The sequence below is a fragment of the Caretta caretta genome, chromosome 1, assembly GCF_965140235.1.
Source record: "Caretta caretta isolate rCarCar2 chromosome 1, rCarCar1.hap1, whole genome shotgun sequence".
In the NCBI taxonomy this organism is placed as follows: Eukaryota; Metazoa; Chordata; order Testudines; family Cheloniidae; genus Caretta; species Caretta caretta.
Window position 1 is genome coordinate 56965080 of NC_134206.1, and position 22426 is coordinate 56987505.

At 42.7% G+C, this 22426-nt stretch overlaps 2 protein-coding genes across 2 annotated transcripts in view; both read left to right on the forward strand.

The window, feature by feature from the left end:
- Window positions 1-1489: 1489 nt before the first annotated feature.
- Window positions 1490-7708, forward strand: C1H13orf42 (chromosome 1 C13orf42 homolog). Its single transcript, XM_048828597.2, is given in 4 exon segments — window positions 1490-1875; window positions 5178-5229; window positions 6251-6386; window positions 7473-7708. Coding segments are annotated over 4 exon segments (810 nt in total).
- A 12254-nt stretch (window positions 7709-19962) lies between these two features.
- Window positions 19963-22426, forward strand: part of LOC125636279 (guanylate cyclase soluble subunit beta-2) — a 31856-nt gene continuing 29392 nt past the window's right edge. Inside the window, exons 1-2 of the mRNA XM_048849195.2 lie at window positions 19963-20047; window positions 20547-20620. Of these exons, the coding sequence (XP_048705152.2) occupies window positions 20045-20047; window positions 20547-20620 (77 nt within the window). The 5' untranslated portion in view covers window positions 19963-20044. The remainder of the gene's footprint in view (window positions 20048-20546; window positions 20621-22426) is intronic.

Here is a 22426-nt window from a genome sequence, read left to right on the forward strand (position 1 = left end):
GCCAAACCAGCCCCAGAATTAGCTTTATGCCATTTTTGTAGCTCCCTATCTTGAGTCTGCCTTAAATCCTATGCCAAACACAGTTCAACCCTGTCCAGAAGTCAGGGTCTATATGTAAATATTCTCCAAAATTATAGTATGAAATCTTCTCCCAGTGAATCCGAGTTTGTGGAGGAATGCATGAAATTACACACATACATTTATATTATCCAGTATCTCCATAGCCAATTGCACAACTGTTATGGTGCCTAAATCCATACGCAAGACTTCCAGTGAGTTCAATGGGAGTTTTGCCTGAGTGGAAACTTTAAGATCATAGTTATTTTATTTTCAGAAATCATGGGTTTCTCAAACACACAGTCCTGAGCAGAATAAGTTACAAATTCGACTGTGAAAATGTAAGCCCTGAACATTCCTGTAGACTTTAGATAAAAGCTAGATCATTCTGACAATGAAAACTGGCTGCTGTCCAATTATTTCCATTAAAGCACATTCACAATGTGGACACTATGCAAATCATAGAATAGTATGAATATGCTAATATTTACAGTATTTTTCAGACTAAATCCTGCAGCCATAAACACAGTATTCAAATGTTTGCACGTAGTTTTTTTTTTCTTGAACATTCAAAAACCACAGATGTAATGGTTTCTCTGTGCACTAAAAATCTCTGCTATTATTTTGAGATACAGGAGTATTTTAGCACAGTTTTATTTCACAGCATTTCTCACACGGTGAAGCTTTTGAATGGGGTGTAATGGATCTGGATACCTGAGTCCACTTTATTTGTAACAATGATGTGCTATCAAATAGCTGTAACCATTCCTCTGTTGCCATAGCACAGAACACAACATCCCTTGTCATAGCAGCTGAACTCCTGCCTGGAGGTGCAATGATCAAGACAATACAGGTGCTCCCTTCCTGATCAGTCAGTCCCTGTTGGTCTAAGCTTATTTGAATGATTTCTTCAGCAAACACCCATTAATGGTCTGCTAAGCCATGTCTCATTATTTCTTAACCAGGAGGATATTTTTTGGACTTTAGAAGTAGTTCAGTACCATGGTCAGCACAAAGACATCTCGAATCTATGTAACTATAAGGTGAAGTAGACAGCTAACGGATCAAGGATGTGACACTGATGGAAACAAAAGAAAGCAACAATGGAGAGGAAAATGTCTTGTCTGATGCTGATGATTTGTATGGGGAGAGCAGAGGAAGGCATTTGACTTACTGTACCACGCTTTAATCAGAGAGAAAAGCAAAGCTGTTTAAGTGATGCAGATGTAACCGAAAACATTTTGTTGTGATCTTTAACAAAAAATTATATTGCAAGCAGCTGAAGAAGCAATAAACTTTTAGCCTGGTTCAAGTGAGCATCTGGCAAATCTGCCTTCCAGCTAACAAGAGACTCAGTTACTGACTAGCTAATTTTGCCTTAAAATCAAGAGGCTGAAGGAGACAAGGTACAGGGTGAAGAAAGTGGCACATTATGTTCAGAAAGATCCATTCAGTCTTTCACCCCAGCTCCCATAGGAGGAATCTGTCTGATGATATCCCTTGCTATGATGGCATAGGCTCTGCTGTAAGGCTGATCCGCAGCACCTCTATGTACGCTCTTGGAGGGGAGCAGCAGAGACTCAATGAATCCTTGAAAAAATGCAAAAGTACCACCAGTATAGATTTGTGTGCATACTTCCCACAGAAAGAGGAAGACAGAGCCTGGATGTACTCCAAGACTCAACATTGCTTACAGTACTTACAGGATCTATTAGCTTTGAGAAAAAAATACCTTGACAGCATCAATGACTTAAAATCCATGAACATGACATCAGAAATTTCTCCGGTGTCAACGAAATCCTCCAAAACAGGGGAAAGGCCACTACACCCACTTCCTACCAGGCACTCCGCTAAGGTAAGGCCTATTGTATCTAAGCACAAGAAAATATTCTTGCCATGTGGTTACCTACCATTTGCCTTGACTGTGTAACATGTAGTTGCATAACCTCTTTTGGTTTTCTGTGTCAATGGTCTTTATTCAAGATCAAGTCCTCTTTTAAGTCCACTCTTATTGTGCCACCATTTGAAATAAAGAATAATTTAATGTTTACAAGCAGTCATACAATAGTGAATAAAGAGCGAATAAAGGTTGAGTAGTACCTGCTGAATTAAATTTGATTTTCTGTGTATCCTGGATGCAAACAGAAGAATTAAGGTATCAACCATAATCTGATGATTGTGCATGTTCCTTTAGGATCTAGATTTGACCTGATAACAGAACATTCTAAAGGAGCAGCTGACTGCTGCTGTCTCTGGGATCCTGGTGGTTTATGAGACCACAGTCAATCATGTGGGGTTTTTGTTAGTTTGAGGTTATCATTTGTGTTATTAAGTGCCACCAATTATAGCCCTCTACCAAGAAGGGGGGGACCTGGTTATATTTCATCACTTTTAGAGGTAGGGTCCAATAACAGCCTTTTTTGGAGAACAGCTGGAGTGCTTTAATAGATTAAAATGGTGACAGATGCCATTTTCTATCTTCCCAACTCTGCCACAGACCTTCTGTGTGATCTTGGGCAAGTGACTTCATTGTGCCTCCATTCCCCATGCGTAAAAAGGGGATAATAATACTTCCCTTCTGCACAGGAGTGTTGTGAGGAAAATAAACCATAAATACTTAGAAGACACTCAGACAGTACAGTGATAGGGTCATGGAAGTACCTCAATAGGTAGAGAATCCTGGAGTGGGGGGAGATGAGAACACATAGGGCCTGTAAACACATATTTGGAGTGATGTGGCATGTGCATGAGTCGAGATTTATCTGAATGTTTTGGGGAAAATGTGCGTGAGAGCGAGAAAGAGTTGGGTGTGTATGATGTCTGGAAAATGCATCCATAAAATAATTGTGTTCAAGGCTATCACGTCAGATGGCACTTCATGGTTATCCACCTTGGTTGTTTATAGCTGTTACTGATTGGAGAGCTCAGTAATCCATTGAGATAAGTAGGAGGCTTTCTATTGACTTTGCATCAGGCCCCGTGTAAACTGCTTTGAAATTTTCTACACAGAGTACATTCTTTTATTGAACCACCATGATTTTCACTGAGCAGCCAGGTACAATGTCATCGGCAGTACTAGTTTTGTCATCGCTACAAGTTTCACTGCCTGCCACGGGGACACGGCCAGTATTAGTTCTCAATGCTCCATTCACTAGAAAGCTGCTGCTAACTAATACACTGGCAGATGCTTTAGAAACAGAAAACAAAATTTTGCACTTCACTGTCATTATGCTCAGAACTTTGAAGTAGTCTGTATGAAAGGTGCTATCTCCAACCATTTTACAGAGTAAAGAATCATACAGTTGAAAAATCGAATGCAGCCTTTCCTTTCAGTTGCAGTTTTGGATCTCATGTATCTGAACTGTTTTGTTTGCATCTGCTCAGAAATGAGGCTGATTCAGCCTGGCTTGATTCAGTTAGATACAGAGCTCCCAGCAGTGGAAAGGCTGCCTGCCAGAGTATTGTGTTCATGCAAAGTGGCCACAATCCCTCCTTTGACAGCAGAGCCACAGCTGGCCTGTGCAGGGCCCACAGTGGGTGCAAGCGGGGCAGTGTGGGGAGGGGACAGAGGGCTGACTCGCTGCATCCCTTGGGACTCTCTATCAGCAAGGCATTGACCACACTTTGAAGTCAACCTCCCATGGCAGAAGCCCTGAAGGAGAACACTGGTTCAAATGCTGCCTACCCTCCCACAAGGACAAATTCACCTTTGGATATAGTAGCTTCTGCTACTGCATAGGGGGTGCAAATTGTGCCAGTGGGGGCTGAACGAAGCCTAAAAATTTCTGGTACCAGAGACCATATTTTCTAATACTTTATGGGCCTGATCCAATGCCCACTCTGATCAATGGCAGTTTTCACATGACTTCAGTGGGCTTTGGATCAGGACCTACATTGGTATCATATTCGGTACACTGATGCTCAGTAAATAATGGAGGGGAAGAAGAATTAAGATGCATTGGCAAGGGGAGATGGAGACATTTGTAAAGAGATGAATAATCAAGGAGAGGGAAAGATCCACAATAGACACACTGAGATCTAGGAGGAGTGGGGCTTGCGCTATGCCGATGGGTGCCAGCATAAGAACCTTTTCATATGGATAAGTAGTCTAGGAATTTATGACACACCCTCCCTCTAGTTAGTTGGGGTTGGTTCCCTTTTGATTCATGGGAGATTGACAGGCACTGGGGTCACTAACTCCATTGCCATCAGTGGTAGAATTCTGGATCTACCCTTGTGTAACAGAGCAGAATTTGGCCGAGTCAACACAGTGGCAAAGGATGCAAAACACTGCCAACTACAGTAGGTACTGTAGAATAGATCTTACAGACAGAGGGTCCTTACATTTCCTGAGTGGGTTGTTATAGTGCTATGTACAATAGAAAATTCCTCTTTTTAAAAAAAAGGAACTCTGGTTTAACAAACAAATGCATCTCTCATTTTCAAAGGTCTGGAGTATTATGTCATCAGATTATAACTGACTCGTTCTTATGTATGACCAGCCTTGATTCCTGCTGGAGTGTTAACTCTACCAGCCTCCTGCTCATAAATGGATAATGTATGACATCAGCAGGATACTCTATACAGTGAGTCATTCTCACCAACACAAGCGGGTCGGTCACTGCACCGTAACACTGGCTTTGAAGAAAGGGGTTCTGAAGGACTCCGGAAGTAATCCAGAATATCACGGGTTATTTGCTTTCTAAATGGTACTTTTATTTAGTGATCACATGTTTCTTTTTAAACACAGGGATGTATTGTTTTGTACGTCACTATCTGCTTGCATTAACATTACCTTCAGTGAAAATTCGTTTCTCTTTCTCTACATGATGAGGAATTAGTAGAAATGCACTCACCAAACACTAAGGAGGTTTGGATTTGGATCTGAATGGCTGTCTCTATAAAGAGGCTGAACCAAAGCCTGGTTACTGAATGGTATCTGACCTTTGGGTCTGGATTCAGGCTCAAACTTTGACCCTGGGGCTCGTCCTGAGGGAAAAATAATTTGTGTCTTGGATGATATTGACAAGACGTTTTCTTTAAACTGTCTTCTAACCATTAAGGGCCAGATGTAATAGCAGTCACTAGTCAGTAGGTGTGAAGTGGCTGCTTCCTTTTAGCACTCCTATTGATGCAAGTCACCCCAAAGAGGTTAGGGAGCAAAGAAGCTAGGTCAAGCTTTATTCATCCCCTCACCAGCCTATAGAGCAGAGAGCTGCATCCTTCAAAAGATATCTCGGAGAGTCAGGGAGGTAGTGTGGTAGGGACACACTGCTCTCAATGGCATACTCTGGCCTTAAACCGAGTGAGAACATAAGCAGTCCTTACTTGGGCAGAACTCCGAGGACAGTCAATGGGAGTTTTGTCTATACAGACACTGCAGTACATAGAAACTCCAAGAAGTGTTACTCTATTGTCATAACTGTTTCAGTTTTTACACACAGAAATGTTTATTGAAGAGAGATTTTTAAACCCTACTGGTTTTCATTTGGGGTTATCACCACACTATCAAATTGTCCCCCTTTAATGGCACACAAGCCTCCTTCCTCCTTAAATAGACTTTATGCACAAAGACCTCAGTTTCCACATAGGCACCAAAATAAGTGGGCAGATTTTCAGAAGAGCTCAGAATATTGAGTGCCGAGGGCTGTTTGAAACTCTACCCCTGCGTGTCAGGACACGAGATGTTGGCTGACAAGCACTTTGAAAATCTGGCCCTAGCTGTTGTGGGGGAGGGCAGGTGCTGAGTATTTGAAAATCTGGCCCATTAGTACCAAGAGGTTCAACCTGTTTGGGAGGCAGTGTCTTCTAATGGGTAGTGCCTGGGCCTGGCATTCAGGAGGTATGGGTTCTATTGCTCGCTGTAGCACTGGCCTGCTGGGTCTTGGGCAAGTCACTTTCCTTCTCCAAGCCTCAATTCCCCATCTGTAAATTGGGGATAATGATCCTGACTTCCTGTCTAAGTACTCTGAGATCTCCTGATGAAAAGAGCAATATAAGCACTAGGTATTTGTGGACAATTCTTAGCTTGGTATGAACTATGGACTAAAGATGGGCCCAAATAAAATCAAAATTTGGGCTGTTTGGATCCAGCTGCAACTCCGCTTTGCATGGTTCTCTTATTAAGAAGTAGTTCTATATTATTCTCAATGTACTTATTTCTTACACATCTGTTCAACAGATATCAATGGAGAAAAGAGTCCCACAGCCCAATTCAGATGTAAGAGAGGCAATAGCTTTCTTGGACTCAGTGATTGCAGATCTGGATGCAGAGAGATCGCAGAAAGTTCCTGTGACAGATCTCCCAAACGTGGATGTTGACTTTGATGGTGAAGTCTATATAGTACATCTAAAATACTATTACTAAGGGAAGAAGGGTGGAGGCATGAAGGGAAAATATGTGGATCATAAAAATGTCACACTCCAATTTCTACAACAGGTAGTCTTGTTTATAGAGCTGTTAAAAATATCAGCAGAATAGTCCTTATCTGTAGGAGACTGAAATATATCTTTCTATATAGATTGATCTCTTTCCTCATTCAGAAATGGTTGGCTGATATTGGTCAACCTTATAAACCAAAAACTCACTGACAGGCACCAGTGTGCAAATATTGGATTGGGGGAGGGGTATCACTGACAATTCAATCAATACACTTATTTCAGGTTGATCCGAAAAATGAATTTTTCTGAAAAAAATCTGATTAATTGAAAAGTCAGAAAACAAGTAGTTTTTGGTTGAATGAAACATCGTGTTTGCTCTGACATGAAATGCTTTGTTTGGATTTCAAGCTTCTCCCTCCCCCTCTCCCCAGTTTAAAATAAAGCTAAAGGTGATTTTGAAACCAAAATTCATTTGGAATCAAACTAAATATTTTGTTTCAAAGAGGTTGAAGTGAAACATTACTTTTGGGGAAATTTGAGAGGTTCCACCCTCCTCCCACACTACAACCGTTTGCTGAAAAGGACACAAATTCACAGAATATCAGAGTTGGAAGGGACCTCAGAAGGTCATCTAGTCCAATCCCCTGCTCAAAGCAGGGCCAGTCCCCAATTTTTGCCCCAGATCCTGAAATGGCCCCCTCAAGGACTGAACTCACAACCCTGGGTTTAGGAGGCCGATGCTCAAACCACCAAGCTATCCTTATCAGCCAACTAAAATCTGCATTTTTCACCAAGAAAAGTTTTTGTTGAAAGATCTTGCCAGCCTACCTATAAGCTAGAGATAAAGTACAGAAAATTTTAGTCAGAAAGTGAAATTCAGACATTCCTAAAGTAGAAGTCATTATGGAAACTTCACTATGTTACTCAGCATTACTTCTAGAATGGACTTAATTAACATCCTCCTTTGTCAATTACTAGCTGAATGTCAACATTCATTGGGAAGCTATTAACTAGAACTATCTTCTGTCTTTCAGTTGCTACCAGCACTCGTGAGCACAGTTTACATTCAAACTGGATTCTCCGTGCCCCCCAGAGGCACTCCCAAGATGCCTTGCACATAGAGGCAGCAAGCCAGTCTAAAAGAAACAGCCAGAGAAGAACAACTGGTTCCAGAAAGAGATTGGAAAGATATCCAATTTATTTACCCAAAGCAGTGGAAGGGGCATTCAGCACTTTAAAATTTAAACCAAAATCATGTAAGAAGGACTAGCCCCAGCTGGAAGATAGATAGCTATATGAAAAGCTAGAATGTGTAGCAGTTACTTCTCTTGGTAAGCTCTGGCCCACCCAACACTGCAGCAGGTACATAACAGTGCATGTTAACTGAAGGCTTTTTATGCTGTTTGTATTGTGAGCCATGGCTATTCCAGGTTTGCAGTGACAGTGGAGCATAGCTCATTGAGTTCACGGTGCCTAACAATACTGCTTTATCATTGGGTGCGGGGGAAGCGCCAACTTGGCAAGTGTTTTCCAGTGTTATTGGAAGCAATGATTTCAGCATTGCCTGGTGCAGTCATCTCTCTCCTGGCTCTAGTGCTACAAAGCAGTTCTATTGATCTTTGGTGAATATTTGCACCAGGAGTTCCAATTTCAGGGCAGCGAAATGGACTTTCCTCATCTTTGCAGCAGAGGATTTAGTGTGTGCCATCATCAGTCCCATGACCCGAGAGCACGCAGTGGCACCAACGAGAGGCTGTGGAGAAGGCAGCCTTGAAAGGGCCTTAAAAATAACAGCAATAAGAGCATCAGCATGAGCAGGGATGTGTTGAGACAATTCTCTCACTGTGTGCTAGAAAAGTCAAGAAGTTCCTGTACTCTGCTCTCTGATGGAAACTGTTTTGATGTGGGAGAAGCACAGAAGCTTCCTTGCAGGTGGAGATTTGTGCAATTCTTTTCATAGGTTACAAAAAATAAAATAAAAATTCCTCAACCATATATTTGAATATCCCAGATGCTGATCAAGCCTTACCTAGATGATGGGAATTTAAAACATTTATATGCACTCCTATAGGTGTGTAATATCTTTGAACAGTAGCATTTGTGAACAAACAGGACATGGACTACTCTCTAATCCGGGGGGGGGGGGGGGGAGGAAATCATGAACATAAAACATAAATCCTAGCACATCAGCACTAGTTTACACCCATTACCTGGACATCTGTGTTCATTAAGACCTCCAGTAAACACTGGAAAAAACCTGTACTATAGAGGTGCTTCTAAGAAGGTGCTTTTACCTTAGTCATGCTACATAAGCCATTTGGAATTTTTATGACATACAGTATGCCTATTTCTCTAACGAATAGCGAAGTAAAACCTCATGGACTACACTGAAGCATTCCCACCATGTTGCACTGGCTGTTTGGACCAGGCACTGCCATTATGAGTCCCTAGTTTTTGTCTGAACCTCATCCAGGTTAAAGTTGACTTTCTTCAGAATCTGAAAGAAAAGCAAGTTAGAGAAAGTCTATTTTGCTCCAGTGTCTTTTCTTTCTATTGGCCTTCAGTCAGTACTGATCCTTGGTGCATGGCTTATTGGACATGAAATTTACTATTTTAACTGTGTCTGCAATGGGCTACACTCACCTCTCATGAGCACCTGTTGGCCAAGTGCGTGTGCCTGCACTCTCTCTCTCTCTCTCTCTCTCTCTCTGTCTTTGTGGTGGGTCTTTGCTGACTCAGCCCTCCAGCCAAGTCTCTCACACACACAATCTGTGAGTAAAAGCACAGCAAACCCCTTCTGGGGTATAAGTCCAACAGGGGCCTCTCTCAGTAACATCTCTCTCAAGTTGTCCCTGCTCTGGTATAGAGCAATGCCCCAGGGCTCCCTCCCTGGAGGCAATGTCTTCACCCTCTCAGGTCCTTTCTGGCCACAGCTCTCAAGCTGGCCAAAGCAGTTCAGTTGTCCTTCTAGGGTGTATCAAGGTCCAGGCCACTTTCCCAGTGGCTGGTGGGGGTGCAGGGTGGTCCCAGCCCAGGGACCCTATAGATAGCAGCTGTGCCATGTCCCTTTATCTAAGCCACACTGCTGCTCTAATTCCCTGGGCCACTTCCCCATGGGTCCAGTACATTCTTCACCCTTACCTCAGGGCCTTGTCCTGGTGGAGTCCCAGCAGCCAGCCCAGAGCTCCTTCACATTCCCCCAGGGTTCTGCCAGCATTACTCTGTGCAAGCAAGCAAGCAAGCCACACTCCTCCTACTCTAGCAAAGAACTAAACTCTCTCTGGCCCTGCAGCTCTTCTTATACTAGCCTGTTGGTTCCTGATTGGCTGCTTCTGACACAGCTGCTCTAGGCAGCTTGAAGGATTTCTCTACTGCCCTTTTCTGGGGTAGGGTGTGGCAAGGCCTCAGGCCTCCAGCAGGGGGCCTCCGGACCTAGTTCACCCTGTCACAGTGTCCCTTGTGAATTGGGAAGGTACTTTGCACAACTCCCTGCCATTTCTATGTTCAGCATTTCTGCTATACAAGGGACTTGGGTAAAGATCCAGAGGCAGGGACTGCTGAATTAATCAGTTTATTGCATTGTAATCTTCATGAGCATCATGCATGCTGTACTGTAACATTTACTAGACAGCAAGTGTTATAGATCTGCATTTCTATTGCTTCTTGACAGACTTACTTGACCAGGATTCCTGCCACTGGCTAAACATTCTTCAGATCTTATTGAGTTAGGATGGTGTTCTTCACCTGATAGGAGAGTGCCAAGGAATCAGCTGTTCACTGCTGACACCTGCTGATTGAATAACATCCTTTGTTTTTCTTTCTAATGATATTCATGAACTGAGTTTGCTTCTGTTACACTTCAATTTTACATGTTGTTCCTCTACATTCAGCTTAGCCTGTAGTCCTGCCCAATCAAGCAACATAAATTCTGCTAACATCATCCAGAAAGTCTGATGCCATGTTGAAGCAATAAATTGGGGTATAAATGTTGCCTGTTGCTCATAGACTATAATGGTAGAAGCAACCATCATAATCATCTAGTCTGACCTCCTGCATATTGCAGGCCACAGAACCTCACCCATCTACTCCTGAAATAGGCCCAGAACCTCTGGCTGAGTTAGTGAAGTCCTCAACTCTTGATTTAAAGACTTCAAGTTACAGAGAGTCTAGCATTTACTCTAGTTCAAACCAGCAAGTCACCCATGCCCCAAGTTGCAGAGGAAGGTGAAAAAAGCCCCAGGTTTTCTGCCAGTCTGACCTGAGGAAAAATTCCTTCCCGACCCCAGATATGGCAATCAGTTAGACCCTGAGCATGTGGGCAACCTACCAGTCAGACACCTGGAAAAGAATTCTCTCTTGTAACTCAGAGCCATCCCCATATAGTGTCCCATCTCCAGCCATTGGAGATATTTGCTAACAGCAGTCACAGATTGGCTACATGCCGTTGTAGGCAGTCTCATCATACCATTCCCTCCATAAACTTATCAAGCTCAGTTTTGAACATATGGAAACCAGCTAGATTTTTTGCTCTTACTGCTCCCTTTGGAAGGCTGTTCCAGAACTTCACTCCTCTGATGGTCAGAAACCTTCGTCTAATTTCAAGCATAAACGTAATTGATGGCTAATTTATATCCATTTGTTTTTGTGCCAACATTGGCCCTTAAATAACTCCTTTCCCTCCCTGGTGTTTATCCCTCTGATGTATTTACAGAGCGAAATCATAACTCCCCCCCATCTTTCACTTTGTTAGGCAAAACAAGCCAAGCTCCTTATATCTCCTCTCAAAAGGTAGAAATTCTCAATTCCTCTGATCATTCTAGTAGCCCTTCTCTGCACCTATTGCAGTTTGAATTAATCTTTTTTAAACATGGGAGACCAGAATTGTACACACTATTCCAGATGAGGTCTCACCAGTGCCTTGTATAACGGCAATAACACTTCTCTATCCCTGTTCAAAATACCTCACCTGATGCATCCTAGGATTGCATTAGCCTTTTCCATGGCCACATCACATTGGTGGCTCATAATCATCCTGTGATCAACCAATACACCCAGGTCTTTCTCACCCTCTGTCGCTTCCAACTGATGCCTCCCCAGTTTATAACAAAAATTCTAGTTGTTAGTCCCTACTTATATGACCTTGCACTTTGCACTATTAAATTTCATCCCATTTCTTTTACTCCAGTTTTAAAGGTCATCCGTATCTTCTTGTATGATATTCCAGTCATCCTCCATATTGGCAATACCTCTCAACTTTGTGTCATCTGTACATTTTATTAGCACTCTCCCACTTTTTGTGCCAAGGACTGTAATAAAAATGTTAAATAAGATTGGTTCCAAGATTGATCCTTGAGGAACTCGTCTAGTAACCTCCCTCCAGACTGATAGTTCACCTTTCAGCATGACCCGTTGTAGTGTGTCCTTTATCCACCTTTTAATTCTCATATTAATCCCCATTTTCTATAATTTGATAGTTTCCCATGTGGAACTGTATCAACTGCTTTACTAAAATTCAGGCAGATTAGACCTACTGCATTTCCTTTGTCTAGAAAATCAGTTATCTTCTCAAAGAAAGAGATCAGGTTGGTCTGGCACGATCTACCTTTTGTAAAACCATGTTGTATTCAATCCCAATTACTGTTAACCTCTGTCTTTAACGACTTTCGCTTTCAAAATTGGTTCTAATACAACTGAGGTTAAACTAACAGGCTTGTAGTTTCCCAGATCACTATTTTTTTTCCTTTTAAAAATATAGATACTAGATTTGGAATTCTCTAGTCATAGGGTACAATCTCCAGGTTTACGGAATCATTACAAAATCCTTGCTAGTGGGTTTACAATGTCATGTGCCTTTAATATTCTTGGATGGAGATTATCCAGGATCCCCAATTTGGTCCCATTAAGCAGTTTGAATTTGGCTTCAGCCTGGGATGTGGTAATTTTTACTTCCACATCCTTGTTCCTATTAGCCACCCTGCCATTGCCCCCAAGCTCCTCATTAACCTCATTAAAAACTGAGCCAAAGCATTCATGTTGGTTTTGGGCCATGCCTAGATTATCTTTGATCTCCACCCCATCCTCAGTGTTTAGTGGTCCCACTTCTTATTTCCTTAGATTTATATATTGGTTTTAATTTCCTTTGCAAGGTCCAACTCTGGTCAGCTTTTGGAAGTTCTTATCTTTTCCCTACACTTCCTGACCTCCAAGAAGTAGCTTTCCTTGCTGAACCATCCCTTCTACCATTCCTTTTAGGCTTTCTGCTTTTTCTTAATAACATATTTGAGATACTCGTTCATCCAGTTTGGTCTGCAACACTTTCCTATGAATTTTTCCCCTTGCTTGGGATGTAGGTAGTTTCTGCAACTTTGACTTAAAGTAATTCCAAACCTCCTCCATATTCAGATCCTTGAGGTTTTCAGTCAGGTCCACTTCCCTAACTCATTCCCTTAATTTCTTTAAAGTTTACATTTTTGAAATCAAGAACCCTAGTTGCAGATCTGTTTTTGTTTATCCTTCCATTTAGTTTAAACCAAATTAACTCATGATCACTCAAACCAAGGTGGTCCTCTACAGCCAGTTCTTCTATGAGATCATTGCTACTTACCTGCCCCACCACGTTGGCACCTCCCATATTGTGGCCCTGCCCACTCTTTAGAGAAGGATAAAACTGCTTCAGGGCAGCTCTAACATCAGCTCAGCTGCAATGGTTTCCTAGGCACCATTCAGCAACCAAGAAGAGGTGGAGCACAGGATGCTTCTGCCACACACCCTCTCTTTGCAGACATAGCCCTTATGCTGAGGGTCTGGGAGGGTAGCATAAAGTCACTTTGGCAGCTCTATGCCGTCCCAGGAACCTGCAGAAGGCTATTCCCTGGGGGCCATTTCCACTGGGTTTCTGACCACCTCAAGCTGCTAGTGTGTTTAGGAGGCAGATCGTGATGGAAAAGCCAACCCATAATCTTTCTGAAGAACAGTAATTAAAGTACATTATGAGACACACACACATTGGTAACATGGATCATAAAAAGGCTTTTAAACAATATTCAACTCCTCTGTATTGGCTTCAGTGCCAATTTCAGAGATTTTACTCATATACTGGTCATTTTGCTTTTATTTTAAAGATGCACATGGGTGGGGCAAAACCAGACCAGTTGAACACTTCCCACTCATACCATCTTCTCTCTCCTTGAAAGGCTCCCATGTCATTTTGTTGCCACTGTGCTGTGGAGGTGCTCCCACTGCTGGGCAGCACATAGTCCCTTGTGTGATATACGGGCTTTAGTTTGATGACTAAGAGAACAAAAAGGCATCCTAACCATTCTTTGGACTCATTTTCTTAGCCTTTACTTTAAATCCCCCCTTCATTAAACTTAGGGAAATTTAAACTAAACAAAAAAGCAGCTTCCCTAATTAAAGCCCCTTTCAAAGTTTAAGATAAGGTCTGAGTGCCTCATTTCCATATTTAATGGATCACTTCATTAACCTGATTGCAAGGTGCTGCCTTTCATACTTTCACTCCCAGAACTTTTCTGTGGGGCAAGTGCCCTTCAGTACCAGTGCTGTTAGCATGAGCTTGGTCATGCACACAACATACAGCTGTCACGGAGTCCCTGGGCGATGCTCTGGAACTGCTCCCCATGAAGCTAGTCAGGACTCTGGGGAAGTCTCCTCTCTGGGAGCAGACTGTCTTCAGGACACAAAGCTCACACAGCTTCCACCTTCCTGGGTCTGACCTCGGAGCATTCAGCATCCTCTGCCCCTCCGTGCGCTTCCCACAGCGAGTCCGCTCAGGCGGGGTCCTGGGGAAGCCAGAGGGTCCTGCAGCCCAACTTCACAGTCAGATGTGACTCTCAGCCAGCCAGTAAAACAGAGGTTTATTAAATGACAGGAACATGGTCTAAAACAGAGTTTGTAGGTGCAGAGAACAGGACCCCTCAGCTGGGTCCATTTTGGGGGGCAGTGAGCCAGACAACCACGTCTGCCCTTCACTCCATGTCCCAGCCAGCCCCAAACTGAAAACTCCCTCTAGCCCCTCCTCCTCTGGGCTTTGTTCCTTTCCCGGGCCAGGACGTCATCTGATTCCTTTGTTCTCCAACCCTTTCGCTCTTACCTTGCAGGGGGGAAGGGCCCAGGCCATCAGTGGCCAGGAAACAGGGTGTTGGCCATTCTCTGTGTCCAGACTCCTGCACACACCTGCCCTCTAGGGCTCTGCAGTGATCATACACCCTTATCCCACCACCTAGATACTTAAGAACTGCTTAGGGGAAACTGAGGCACCCCCACACTATTCAGAGGAAACATTAAGAACAGTCCCACTTCGTCACAACAGCATTAGGGTTTGAGCTTGCACCATTGACTTCAATGGGTGTGTTAGCAGTGACCTTAGTAGGTGCAAGATCAGACTTTTCGTGTCTATTGCTAATATCATGAAAGAACTGTGCACATGCAAAAGAGCTCCTTCATACTACTGCTGAGTACCAGAGCCCTGGAAGAGTTTACTGATGCGCTCCTTTAATCAAACCAGTGAGACCCAATAGCAAGGTACATAAATGAGGAGCTTTATTGATCGTATCTGCACTATATGAGTATTCACACAACACTGATCTCCCAAAGCCCTGTCCCAGCATGCATTCGGCTCAGTAAAACCTGGGACAGATTCTCAGGAGAGAGTCTCTTCTTTTGTTGTTTCAAAGTCCCAATATTCCCGAGGCTCACTCCGAGTGACAAGCACTTGTGACACTGTTGGGCCATAGTATCACAGGGATTCTTTGTATTAATTGCTTTCACACATACACACCCGTTGGCTGCTGTGAAATGAAAGAAATAATACACTAAAAATCAAATAACTTCAGGGGGAAGAAGTCTTCTGAAGAAATCAAGCCTATGGGACGTAAAGCCACTTTGTTTATATCATCATTCTGCATAAATCATTGGCAGATGCAGAAGTAGTTCAGATGGTGGGTGTGTAATGGAAGTTGGCAGCTGGACAAGATGTCCACTCCAATTTGAATATTTCAGTGCTGTACAGTTACAGTTAAGACAGAAGGTGTCAGCACAGCCATTGTAAAAGCATGTCTAGGAGAAGTCCTAGGCAGTGCACAAGGAAATACGTTATTAGTTTACTGGGCTAGCAACTTTATATGTTTCTAGGAATACATTTATACCAGTACAACTTCCCCCCTCCTCACCCCACTCCTGTGAAGGGGGAGAGGTACATGAATTTAACTGTATCCTTTTTTCAACTATTACATTATTTGATACATGATGGAACAGCTTCAACAGGAGAGGCTGGGAGAGCTCCCCCATTCCAAAATATCCCATATCCCAGTGGGTAGGACACTCACCTGCAATGAAGGACACCTCAGTTAAAATCTTTGCTTCCCATCAGGCCGAGGGGGAAATTGGCCCTGGGTGAGTGCACTGACAGTTATAAGGTTGGCACCACCTCCTCCAGCTGTCTTGTGACGTTTTTTTCTGGACTTTTACTTTAAAGAGTGCCCTAAAATAAAATGAGGCAGAATTTTCAGTTCAGGACAAACTGATTTTTGTCCCCGAGTTTTTGGAACTGCCAGCCAACCAAACGATAAAATAAAATAATTGGCTATTCACCCAGCTCTACTCTGCACCTCTGAATAAGTCAGGACACTATTTAAAGTGCAGTGAATGCAGCCCACAGAGCCAGGGCACAGGTCATTCCCAGAGCCACTACTTCAGAGCCTGCCATATAGCCGTAGGAGAGACGAGGGAGTTGGAAGAAGGAGCAAGAGTATGTGAAAAGCAAGAAGCTGGCAACGTGAGAAGACAAACTCTCAGACATCAAGAAATGCCCAAAGTTCAGGAGTGAAAGTTGTTCCAGTAACATTAATGCAGCTGCACAGTGCATCCTCTTTTTAAGGCTATGTTAATAAGGAGATGTAAGGGACAAACATTTATGTACAACAAGAGAAAGAGGAATGAAAAATACTCCATGTACGCAATGTCACTGAGTTAGTTGCCAGAAAAACTTTCATTTTAGGAAAAAAGAAAAGGAGTACTTGTGGCACCTTAGAGACTAACCAATTTATTTGAGCATGAGCTTTCGTGCGCTACAGCTCACTTCATCGGATGCATATCGTGGAAACTGCAGCAGACTTTATATACACACAGAGAATATGAAACAATACCTCCTCCCACCCCACTGTCCTGCTGGTAATAGCTTATCTAAAGTGATCATCAGGTCTGCTGCAGTTTCCACGGTATGCATCCGATGAAGTGAGCTGTAGCTCACGAAAGCTCATGCTCAAATAAATTGGTTAGTCTCTAAGGTGCCACAAGTACTCCTTTTCTTTTTGCGAATACAGACTAACACGGCTGCTACTCTGAAACCTTTCATTTTAGGGATTTCCTTTGTGGCACTTGATCCTGAACCCTTGAGATTGCATTAAGGTTAGTTTCTTTACATTTAATTTCCTAGGGGTGTGTGTGTGTGAATGCAAGAGAAAGACAGGGGAGAACTCAAAAAGAAAAGGAGTGCTAGTGGCACCTTAGAGACTAACCAATTTATTTGAGCATAAGCAAAATTTCTCACTAATTGATTTGTCCAATTTACAAGCTTTGTTGTGTTGTGAATTCCTTGCTTCACAGTTGTGTATTTTTCACAGTCTACAAACTCTCAAGATGTGGGCTGAAGTCAGTGGGGTTGATCCAGCTTTTTACTGAGTATAATATGAACAGTATCTTCTTGAGCAATGGGCAGCACAAAAGATATTGCCCATGTTGCTTGATTCTTTCAGATTGGCATGACACAGCAGATAAGGTCTATTACCAGATTAGCACTGGTTTCTTTTGTGGTGGGCAAACTCATTCATAATCTATTAACAGGTAGCTCCACCATACACTCTTCCACTGATAAGTAGTTTTAATACAGTAACTACAATTCATCATAAAAATGTGGCACGTTTCAAGACTAGAATAGAGAAACATCCTTTAGGGATAACTCAGGAATAGTTATAAGACCCTGGTACAGGGCAATAGACAAGAGGACCCATTAGAGATGCCTTAAAACCAAACGGAGTCTATGGAATCAAAGTTTTAAGTTATATTGTTTTCTTTAAAGTGAGATTGACGGACCTTACTAAAAGCCTGCGCTCATTGAAAGTGACACTGCACAGCAAGGACAGATAGAATGAAATGCGTGAATGAGCTTTAATAGCCAATGCTATTAGCTGACAGCACCCTGACCTGCTAGACATGATCTCATAGCAGCTCTTGCGGGAGGTTTCTAGAAATGCAGCTTGAACTGACCCTCGGCCACACGGTGGCACTTCATTCCTAGCAATTCTGCAGTCGTCATATTTCTATGATCAGCAAAAGAAAAGGGAAATTGAAGTGTTTTGTCCTACTTGGTCAACAGACATTCAGTGTGTGTGTGTGTGTATAGATGCATAAACACATACACTACTCATTTTTAATGTCCTTAATTCATAAACGTTTATTTGGCAGTTTCCAATTTACTTTAGTTCTTTAAGTGAGTTTCCTCATTCTTCCAAGGAGATTTCCCTTTGAAATGAATGCCTGCGACACCACAGGAAAAACTGGAGACATCAGCAAATCCTGTCTGAGCTGCTGACCAGGCACCTCACCACTCACTTTGCTGGGGAAGTGCACTGGACATAGTAAAGGCATTTTTAAAAGTGATTTTGTGTTCTCAGGGAAGAGAGTTGGATTAAAAATAGGGAACCGAGGAAGGATTAAATCCTCAGAGTTTAATGTCGAGATGAGACTCAGCCACAAGGTTCAGAGCCTATCCCTGGCTCTGCAGTTCCCCGAAGTCCAGAGCCAGAGTTTTAATTGAGACAGTTATTTTGATATGGGAGAGGCCTAGTTAGCTTAAGAGCCAAACTTCCCAAAAGTTTTGGGGCTGTTCAAATCCAGGGTTTCAGTCTGGGCTTCCTTCTAATTTAATATATGAAGAATTATGTCCTCGTTAAAAAACAAAAAAATTATTATTGTCTGCAACTCTTGTGCCATGGGGAATGACAAAACGGAGAAGGGGATTGATGGCAAATAAAATACCCTGTTTTATTTACAAGACAGCTGTAGCTTAAGCATCCGGTTAGTTATTTAGACTGATCCATCACATTAAAGTAAAAATGTGGTAGATCAATCCAAATACCTAACTGATGCATCACTTTTAATGCAGTTTCAAAGATACAGGGCTGGTTTTTGTCCTCAGTTCCAGTGGGCTAAATCTGGAGTAATTTAATTGTGTCAAGGGAATGGAACAAATGGAATACATCCAGCAAGAGCAGAATTTAGCCAACAGTTTCAGCCACTCAGTGCATTGACATTACACATTTAGGGCCTGATTTTCAAAGATATTTAGGTGGCCAGTGGGAGTTTCCAAAAGTGAGTAAGCAGGTTAGATGTCTATCTGCATCTTTAGGTATCTAAATACCTTTGAAAAGCTGAACTGTAAGACCAAATCTAGAGCTAGCGGAGACAGATGCAATTGCATTTATACCCATGGGATTACACTCACTGACAACAGGTTTGATTCAGGCCAGAGCTTCAATTGTCAAGATGGCAAATGCAAGTTATGTGAGCAACATAATGCTAACAACAGCCTATCCTGCAGCGTTGTAAGATTTCTACTGCCTTTGCACAAGATTCCTGCTGATCACCCCATCCCTGTAGGGCAGCTATTTCTTACTGATGCGCCCAAACAATAGGGACACCTCAGGATAAGCAACACTTCTTGGAATGACACGGCAATATAAGAAATGCTGCTGCTGTGACATTCTCAAAAGTGCCTCTGGCTGCATCTGTTCATCATTCATAAACTGTATTGTCGGACAGGGGGTGCCTGTACATGGCAGCATGGCATTTTCGATGGACATTTTCCTGTGATAAGATCTCATCACTCATCTCTTCCCTCGTGGTAAGATTTCAAACTTGTTATTTCACATCCAAGTATGATTTAAGGGGCCAGAGTCTGATCTCTGTTACGCCAGTGTAAGTCTGGAGTTATTCCATTGATATGGTGAGACGAGACAGAGTCGAAGGAAGAAGTAGACCCAGCGTGGACCAGAGTAAGGGGAGACTGAACATACTGTCTTTGCAGGCACACACTCACTGCTACCTTTGGTTATTGCATGGTACTTGGATATTAGGGTGACAGGCATTTCTAAGGCACCTAAGACAAATACAAACAGATAGCACTGATCCCTATCCGGAGAGGGCTTAAACGAGTGATCAACAAACTCCCTGAATCTGTAGTTCAAGTGCATTGTATGAGAGGCTGAGCCCGTGGAACAGTTTCAGAATTTTACATTAAAATAGTCATTTCCACCTCAGCCTAAGCACCACTTTTCCTCTGATTACCTCCATGCTGGACTTTCTGCACTGTAATGCAAAGCTCTGTTTGGAGAGGATCCATGGCCAGGTAAATGATTAGTTTCTGATTTCCCTGTGGATCTTTCTGTTTTGTGTGCGATGGGCTCTAGACAGTCCAAGTTGATCTGTTAAAAGAACCAGGCTCTCACTGCTGGTGTGATGAAACAACTCACTCACTCCAGCACAACCTAGAGCACCTGCCCTGCACACTCGGCAAGCAGACAGCAGCACCATGGTAAGTGTCTTTCAGCATTACTCTTCTTTTTATGTTCAATACCTAATTTCTCAGATCAGATTTAAACACTAACTATACTGTATTTTACAACTAAAATATATTTGTCTTTCAATCAAGTCTTGAGGCTGACATAAGTGCTGTTAATTTCCTGCTTTCATCTATCCTTTAACCATATCAGTGCTGCATGATCCAAAAGAATTCAGCGTAACTGAAAACAACGTTCTGTAACCATTCTTAATTGCACGCTGGCTTTAACGTTTAGTTAATATGTTTTCTCTGTGGAAACCAGAACTACTGCTGTGTAGAGAACAAGTCTCGGGGAGTTTTGCATGAAGGCAGGAATGAGCAGTGCTATTAAATAAACAAACTTAACAAGAAATGGGGGAAAGACATAATTGTTTCCCCAAAGGGGTTGTCATTTCATTTTACTTAACCAGCCCATTAAGGGCTCTTTTCCCATGTTCCATTAGGCATAATGCTAATGTCTTCTCTCCCATAGTACGGATTTATCAACACCTGCCTGAAATCTCTAATTATAGAGAAATTTGGTGAAGAGACATGGGAAACACTCAAGTAAGTATTTGATCCTTTAAAAAGAGCAGTACTGATGACTTGGAGCTTCCATCATGGGAGCCAAAGAGGATTAAAATTTGATTGTGTCCTGTTGACCATTATAAATACAATTCAGGCCCACACAGCTCTATGTTTCACTGCTACAATTAAGTATGAGCCGAGCGTGCCAAATTCTGGGCTGAGTTACATCCCCGCTGCAGCTGAGGGAGTGGTGTTCAGCATAAATCAGAACAGAGCCCATGAGAGGCAAATTCATCCAAAATGTTATTTACTAACGCCAGTGGAGTTACACCAGAGAGCGATTTGTCCCTGAGACTCAGAATGCCCTTACCTTCTGCCACCTTAACCTTCTCCCTCCGGTAGTTCATTTCTAGTATATCATAATGTCATTTATCACATATTGTAAAACTAGCCCCACGTAATTTCAATGGAAGCACGGGACTTGGTTTTTTACCTGTTGGATTAGGCAACAATAAAGAAGAACATAAGAATGGCCATACTGGGTCAGACCAAAGGTCCATCTAGCCCAGTATCCTGTCTTCTGACAGTGGCCAATGCCAGGTGCCCAGAGGGAATGAACAGACCAGGTAATCATCAAGTGATCCATCCCCCTGTCGCCCATTCCCAGCTTTTGGCAAACAGAGGCTAGGCACACCATTCCTGTCCATCCTGGCTAATAGCCATTGATGGACCTATCCTCCATGAATTTATCTAGTTCTTTTTTGAACCCTCTTATAGGCTTGGCCTTCACAAAGCCTTCACTCTGGCAAAGAGTTCCACAGACTGACTGTGTGTTGGGTGAAGAAGTACTTCCCTTTGTTTGTTTTAAACCTGCTGCCTATTCATTTCATTTGGTGGCCCCTAGTTCTTGTGTTATGAGAAGGAGTAAATAACACTTCCTAATTTACTTTCTCCACCCCAGTCATGATTTTATAGACCTCTATCATACCCCCCTTTTTTATAGCTTAAAGTGAGCCACTTTTCATGTTGTTTTATGGACTTTCCACGGCCTTTCCTCTTTTGTGTGGAGGAGGAGCGCCAGAGGCGCCAGAGTGGTGGACAGGGGCAACTCTTGGAGCATCAGACCACTAGAGTTGTGTGGCCATGGGGTAGGGAGTGAGGAGCCAGGACTTCTTGGAGCCAGTGCAGAGACACAGGGTCTCCATGCAGGTCCTGCTGTGCTGGGCCTCTAGCAGATCTCCCAAGGTCTAAGCAGATGCTGGGATATTTGTGACTAGGGAGTGGTGATCACATCTTCCCCAATGGAATGAATGGGAAAGCCTCCATAATGGAAATCTCATGTAGGTTACCTCCATACAGCCCTATTTCTTAGCTAGGAGGAATGGTCGTGCTATGAGATTACAAAGAATAAATGTATAATAAGGGAGAAACACTCACAAGCTTTACAGCATATTATTAAGAGAGCTCATTACCTTGTCTTTGGAAGTGGTCGTGTTCATGAGGAGTACTAAATTATAAAACACCACAGCAATGAGCACCATAGAAATGCCTATACTAATGGAAACATTAATAGTGAGTTCTCACACTTGCAGTTTCAGAAATGATAGATCAGGTGGTTGTTTGTTAGGTGGTTTGCATGGCATGCACTTCCATTCCCTTGAAAAACATTCACATTGACCTGAAGTGCTGCTTAACCTAATATTAAGATGAGACACACAGCCAAATTAACTTAGTTACATAGGTGTAAATCTGGAGTTATTTACACTGCTGTAACTGGGAGCAGAAGTTGATCTGAAATAATAGACAGGGCTCTTGATGCAAGTTTGAACTATCACAATTTGCACA